General features: G+C 45.6%; 1 protein-coding gene across 1 annotated transcript; it reads right to left on the reverse strand.

Moving 5' to 3' along the window:
• Positions 1 to 523: 523 nt before the first annotated feature.
• sync (syncoilin, intermediate filament protein) lies at positions 524 to 6,133 on the reverse strand. Its single transcript, XM_056297886.1, has 6 exons — positions 6,004 to 6,133; positions 3,151 to 4,790; positions 2,482 to 2,696; positions 1,215 to 1,422; positions 756 to 880; positions 524 to 646 (listed from the first exon to the last, which is right to left on the reverse strand). Exons 2-6 carry the CDS (start codon positions 4,687 to 4,689, stop codon positions 598 to 600), a joined length of 2,136 nt encoding a protein of 711 aa, XP_056153861.1. The 5' UTR covers positions 4,690 to 4,790; positions 6,004 to 6,133; the 3' UTR covers positions 524 to 597.
• Between the last annotated feature and the right edge of the window lie 723 nt (positions 6,134 to 6,856).

Consider the following 6,856-nt stretch of genomic DNA (forward strand, 5'->3'; position numbering starts at 1 on the left):
TACAGTGAATGCGTTATGCATTCTTAATAAAAAAAAGTTCTATTAATTTTCAGATGCAGTTTCACTTAATGTCAGTAGCATGCATCATTCATGCATCTACCTTTTACACTAAAATCTGTACCGTTGTTTTAAACAAGTAGCTATTTTTAAGGGAACTAGGGCTCATCGTGATTTTCTCTGTGGCAGTGTGGACGTTCTCTGCTTGTCATCTTGAATCTAGTGTAATGTCTTTTTTTTTCTGTCCTTTGAGCTTTATCACCCTCTATTACTCTGTCCCACTGTTTAGATTGCCAGTCACGTGGCCTTATTTATAAGTGGACCAGTCTCTCTCAGCTCTCTTAGTCGGTGCCGTTAACTCATCAGCAGCACTCAGGTTATAATGAAAACATAAACCCTTTATTCATGACTAAACCATTCTTATGAAAAGCAAATCTAGTCCATCTTTAAAGACTGTTCTTGAAAGCCTATGTTCAAGAATATGGGACTTTCAGTCTCTTAGTGCAAAATTATTCTGTTAAAACTGCTGAAAAATCCCTTTGGTAAAAGAAAATGTCACTAAACTACAGAAATCTGTTTCATTCAGATCAGGGAAAGCGGTCATGTTTTCTCCTCATGGTCATTGCTGTTATGGTCCTTAATGGCAGCCCTGTAAGAAGAACATTTACGTTAGACACCCTGTATGCCGGGGGGGCTTAATGTTTGTGTTTTAATGTTAAAATCATATTAAGGTTCACTCTGAACGATGCAGTCATTACCTGTAAAATGTGAGTTGTTTGGTGAGGTTGTCTTTCAGCACCTCCATCTCTTTGGTTTTCTTCTTCTGAATCTTGAGCTCTGTCTTCAGCTCTCTGCTGTTCTCTTCAAGACTGTAAACTGTCTCCTGTTTGGGTTTGTTTCAGAGGCTTGATCAACTGACAAGACATCCAAGATCAACATGCTTCTATCACCTTTCTTTCAAAGACTTCTCACATTTTGCCTCCTTTAGTTCCCATACATCTTACATCTACAGCTGATGTATCTCACATCATCTCACATCACCTGCTTCACAGCCCCTCTACCTGTAACCCAGTAAATCTGTTTCTTTTACAGATTCACTTTTCATCCCCTTACTAAATCTTAAAATCGTGCGTGTGCGCACACACACACACACACACACACACACACACACACACACACACACACACACACACACACACACACACACCTTTCCCTACCTTATACTGCGCTACATTCTCTTTCCTCTGTATTTGCAGTAGCTTGAGCTTCTCGTCCAAACAGGCCCTCTGGAGTGCCAGCTGCTGGCTCTCCTGCCTCAGGGGTCCCAGCTGAGCCCTGAGCTCCTGGGCCTGCTCTCTGGCTTTCACCAGGGCACCTGAAGTCGCTTCTCTCCTCTTCAGCAGGGCCAACAGCATGGGCTCATACCTGGGACACGGAGACCAACAGTTCATAGGTGTTTCTTGCCAAGTAGGATGCTGTAATTGGTGAGTTTGTTTGCTGTTAGGTTCTAGTCAATGAAGTGTTGCAGAATAACCTGGTGTCACCTTTTTTAAAACAATTGAGATAAAATGTTTTATTATTTATAGAATTTTTTTTATATGAAATATTTTTTTTTAAATATTTTAAAAAATTTTATTTATTTTATTTGTATTATTTACTTTTATTTTTTGTTAAATGTTTATTGTTAAATAAATTGAGATAAGATTTTCTGTCATGTTAAAGGGTTAGTTCGGATTTATTGACATTAGGCGGGACAAGTTACTCAGCAGTATTATGAGTGCGTTGACATGACCTTGGTCGCTGACTGCCGTGGTCAGACATCTGACTGCTGGTCCCAGTGAGCGGGCGCAAAAATGAACATCAGCAAACTTGCACAGCTAATCAGAACATTTCAAGCCGCAATAAAACGTGCACAAAATGTTAACCAACCACAAGATAATACAACATCTTTTGCATGTTTCTGATGCTCAGTTCTCCTCTCAGACAACTCTGTGTCCTGGGTTTTTTTGTTTTGATGTAGAAGAACACTGATGTTATACTATGATGCGCTGGAGCCTGCTCACATTTCTCAGGTTGTAGTGAGTTCCCTTTAGAGCAACTGATAGGCAGCATGATGCATGTTCTCAACAGGCTCCAGTGTGTACTAATACCCTGATGTTCTTCACCAACAAGAAATGGTTCCAAAATATAAAGTGGTCTGAGAGGAGAATTTAGCATCGGAAATATACAAGAGCTGTTGTATTGCTTTGTGTATTAACCTTTTTTTGCATATTTTACTGTGGTTGAATTTTTTTTTTTTTTTATTAGCTGTCCCTGTTGGCTGCTGTTTATTTTTGCACCTGCTCGCCGAGACGAGCAGTCAGATCTCTGATCATGAGAGTCACCGACCACGGTAATGTCCATGCATCGATAACACTACTAGTGAGCAAATCATGCCACCTTATGTTAGTAAGGTGGTATGATTTCCCTTTGAGAACACAACACCTCTCCTCCAGTGCCTTCAGTCCACCATGCAGATACTGTTCAATGTCCCCACAAGAGTGCCTCCTGCACTGGGTCAGCTCCTCCTGGGTGCTGGAAGTCTGGCTGGAGGCCTGGACATGAAGCCGGCCCTGCAGGCTGGAGAGCTGCTCTCGCTGGGCTGATCGGAGCTGAGAGTCCTCCTCTGTCAGCTGGAGCACCAGAGACTTCAGCTTATCCTGGGGCACGGGTGGAAGGAGACAAAGGGGAAAAACAAGTGAATTGGATGTTTGGCTTTCCTTGGTAATGGCATTGTTAGGGAGGGCTGGGCTATAATTCAATATTAGTGTTTATTTCAGTGGTATTGTATCGAGTGGAAATTGGGATGTTGTCATTATTTTGGTGTTGAAATCGATGATAATGAAAATGAGGTCTCAAATATTTGAGGGAAGGGAGACTAGTTTGGGTTTGGTTTTTCTACCAGAGTTCAATGTGACGAACCACGGTTGGATTCTTAAACATGACATTTTTACACATGTATGCAGATATTGTGAAAATAAGTATATTGATATTGTTAGGTGATGATGTGTACGTATTGCATTCAATGTAAATCATTTAATGGATTTAAGTCAACGGAGCCCTAACTAAGGTTATAAAAAGTTGCAGTAAAGAAAGCCGTTGTTGCTCTCCTACCTCTTCCCTCTTGAACTGCTCCAGCTCCCGTTGCTGGCAGTTCAGGGCGGCCTGGCTGTGAGCGCAGTCCCTAGCTATGGCAAACAGCCTCCTCTTCAGCCTCCTGGTCTCCTCATGCAGCCCCTGTCTCTCCAGGTTCACCTTCCACAGCTTCTTCTCCTCCTCCGCCCTCTGCTCCCTGAGGCTCTGCACCTCCTGCTGTCTCTCCTCCCTCCTCGCCTTTTCTTCCTCCTTCAGCGCCTCCATCAGCTCGGCCACTTTTCTCTCGCTTCTCTCTTCTGTTCGCCCTTTCTCCTCCTCCTTTTCCTCCTCCTCCTTGCTCCTCTTTGTCTCTCTTCTCTCCTCCTTCTCCCCCCTCAGTGTAAGCAGCTCTTCCAGCAGCTCCTCTCTCTTCAACTCCAAGCTTTGTACCTCCTTTATACGGTCTTCAAACTGACACCCCAGTGTTTCCAGTTGATCTGTGCAGACTGTCAGTCCATCTTCAGCAGGCAATTTGGCATTTCCAATATCTATCCCATACATTTCCCCTTTGGTGTGTATCTCATCATCACCAGACATGCGTCTTTTATGCAGCCCTGAAAGTCTTAACTGTGGTTCAAGCACTCCTTCGTCTACTTGAAATTCCTCACAGGCCCTTGTTTTGGTCTCTGCAGTGTCAAGCCTTTCTGCTGAGACATTTCTCATACCCTCATAGCCAACACAGGGCTTCAGTGGTCCTGCCTGTGTCGTCAAAGCAATCTCCCCATCTCTGCTTTCCATCCATTCCTGACCGGTTGCCCCATCCACAGTTGGGCCAACCCAGGACCTGAGAAGTGGCGGGACATCCAATCCCATTGTTCCACTTCTCTCCATGGATCTTAGTGTTGTTTTCCTCTGCAGGGTATGATTTTGACAGACTTGTACATATTCTTGGTTTGCATCCGTATCCCACTCTTGGAAGTCACAGTCCATGCCACCATCTTCCATAGAGCTCTCTAGCATGGCGAGCATGCCCAAAAGCTGGTTCTGGTACTCGGCCATGGAGCTGCTCAGTTTGGTGCCTGCTGAGGTGAGGGGCATCTCTGTCCAGGGGGAAGTTTCTGTGGTACCGCCACACGTGTCCATGAGACTGCCAGCCTGGTCCGGGTGGTCTGCTGTTACAGTCTTGTCCACGCTTGTGTCAATGTAGGTTGTAGATAAGTACGGTTGGGGAGATGTTTGTGATTCTCTACCTCTGTCGTTCGTGACTTCCTCTTCAAATTGACCTCGAGTCGATCCATCCAGGCAAGTGTCGGTGTAACCAGGTGAGAAGTCCATGCCAAAAGAAACACCGGTTAGCTCCTCGCAGCTCTTGAGTAAGTCATCCATCTCCCTTAAGTAAGGTTGAATTTGTGCTGATGGATTCAGATGTGTTCTGGTGTTGACTCCATTGACTCCAGGTTGCGCCGCACCACGCTCTCCTCTGTCCTCCATCTGGATCCTCTCTGGCTCTTCATTCTCTTCCTGAATGAAGAGAGGCTCAAACCCTGTTGATGTTGTACTGTTCCACTGGTCCTCCATTGGTCTATCCTTCACTCACGCAGCCACATCCAGATAGAACGCTCCTTTATGACTCAGACCCGTCCCTCGATGAAAGCAGATAAACATGTTACACAGCCCACCTGATAGATATGAAACAGATACATACACATTATATTTGTGGTTGGTGACATACCTTTTGCACTTGACAAATACTAGTTCTTGCCTTTGATGACATGTCAATGGGGCAGTTGGATTTATTTTTGCACAATCTCTGTAAGCTACATCACTGTCATTGGAAGAAGGGGGTGGTGGTGGGGGGGGGGGTTCAACAGGAATGTTGCTCTTTGACAGCTGCCTTAGCTTAGAGTCCTCAAAGGTACCAACTGACAGCTGGGCCATGGTAACACACACACACACTTCACATAAGCACACAGATCATCGACGTACTCTGTGGCATTCACACAAACACTTTGACAACGCTAACATAAACATGTATGAACGCCTTGCCTCTAAAAGTCCGTCAAGAGGCATTACCTAGATGACTTTACAGGGCCCGTTACCATAACATGTCATTGTACCAGCAGATGGACACACATAATCCCTCCTTGGTGAATAACGTAGCTGTAATTTCACCCCGCGAGGTGCTTGCCAAGCCTGACCATAGCATCTGACAGTAAATTGATCAAATTGACCCAATTGTGTCATCACTCACCAATTAGTAATGTAGAAAGTGGGAGGGAGGGGGGGGCAACTGGCATTACAGTTTGATGCCGCTGCTTCCAGACCAAAGCATGCTTCAGCGAAATTTAACACGCACCCTGAACTTTGTCTGTCTTGTTTAGACCACACGAAAAAAGATTTGATTATTCGGAAATATTTCCATAACTTTATTCTATTTTTTTTTTGTGATGTTCCTCTCTTCTTTCTTGCAGGTATTACCAACGAGCAGGCTTTTCGTGCCAGGCATGGTAAGGACATGAGAGACAGCAGCTGTCTTGGCGGAGGGGCAGGCGCGGGGTACAGGGAGCATTCCTCCAGACCCTCCGCCAACCACAGAGAATGGTGGCCTACATTCGATGAGTTCCCTGAATATAAACTCAACCACCCTTTTCTTCGGCACCGAACACAACCCGAGCATCTACTCTTTGTCACAAGTCCTCTTCATCTTACACGTTTTCGGTACTTTTGGTTAACATTGGATCGGCTGTGTTGTGCTGAAACAGACTGGTGGTCTCAAACTGCGACGGTTGAGAGCCGAGTGAAACCGGATCTTTCCTCCAGTTTGACCTGTGTTAAACTTTTACCCGACCAATTGAGAATCTTCTTGTACAATCATCACCCAAAGTAACTTACCTCTCAGCGTTTACTCCTTCCGCCTCTGTCCTCCCATCACGTTCATAGGATGGAGATGGAGATGTGCATGAGATGGGAGCTGTGGACAGAACGAAAAAGACACTTGAGAAGAATGAGCGGGAGGGTAGCGGGGGGGATAGGGGAGGGGAGGATGGGGAGGGTATTGAGTGGGAAAATAGAGTGTGCTGGCCCTGCCTCCTTTTTTAACAGTCAGTGTGCAGCTATGTGTGGCCATGGCTACGATAGATCTGTTTAGGTTTATTAATAAACACTAGGCAGGGCCACGGCGGCCTGGCTGTTGTCTGCCTGCATGTGGACCGAGATGTCGTTGCTGTTGTCGCAGATGATCTTTAAGGGGGCAAATGAGCAGAGACCGCTTTATTATTATTTCCTGGGGAAGAAAACAAATCAGCCCCAAGGGTCTCATAACATCTTCAAAACACATGCACGTACACACCACCACCCTCTTCCTCTTTCCCCTCTATACACTGGTGGACCAAGGAGGTTAAAGCTGGGGGTCATCCATGGGGGGGTACATGTGTTTATGTTGAGACACAACATGGTATCAAGTTACCTTTAAATAGATTGCTGCAACCCACCCCCCACCCCTACCACCACCCCCTACCCCCTACCCTCTCCACCACCGCCGCCATCACACAAGAGGATTGGTTTTCCCCTAAACTTCTGACCCGGACACGATGAAGCGCAGTTGGCCTTCTGCTGTGCAAAGTGGGGCCGGATCTGGAAGAACAAGTCAGATGCACCCGGGGAAAGGAAGTTGTTGAAAATAGGGGCGACGGTGACTGTTGAGAAGATGTTGAGAAAGGACAGATATTGAAAAATGGTGATGGGA

The sequence above is a fragment of the Lampris incognitus genome, chromosome 18, assembly GCF_029633865.1.
Source record: "Lampris incognitus isolate fLamInc1 chromosome 18, fLamInc1.hap2, whole genome shotgun sequence".
Classification (NCBI taxonomy): domain Eukaryota; kingdom Metazoa; phylum Chordata; class Actinopteri; order Lampriformes; family Lampridae; genus Lampris; species Lampris incognitus.

Coding starts and splice junctions, on each gene's coding strand:
- sync (XM_056297886.1), bottom strand. CDS start 4,689: ATGGAGGACCAGTGGAACAGTACAACATCAACAGGGTTTGAGCCTCTC. Junction 1,423..2,481: donor CTGAAGGCACTGGAGGAGAG/GTGTTGTGTTCT, acceptor TCCGTGTCCCAG/GTATGAGCCCATGCTGTTGG. Junction 881..1,214: donor AGAATGTAGCGCAGTATAAG/GTAGGGAAAGGT, acceptor AAACCCAAACAG/GAGACAGTTTACAGTCTTGA.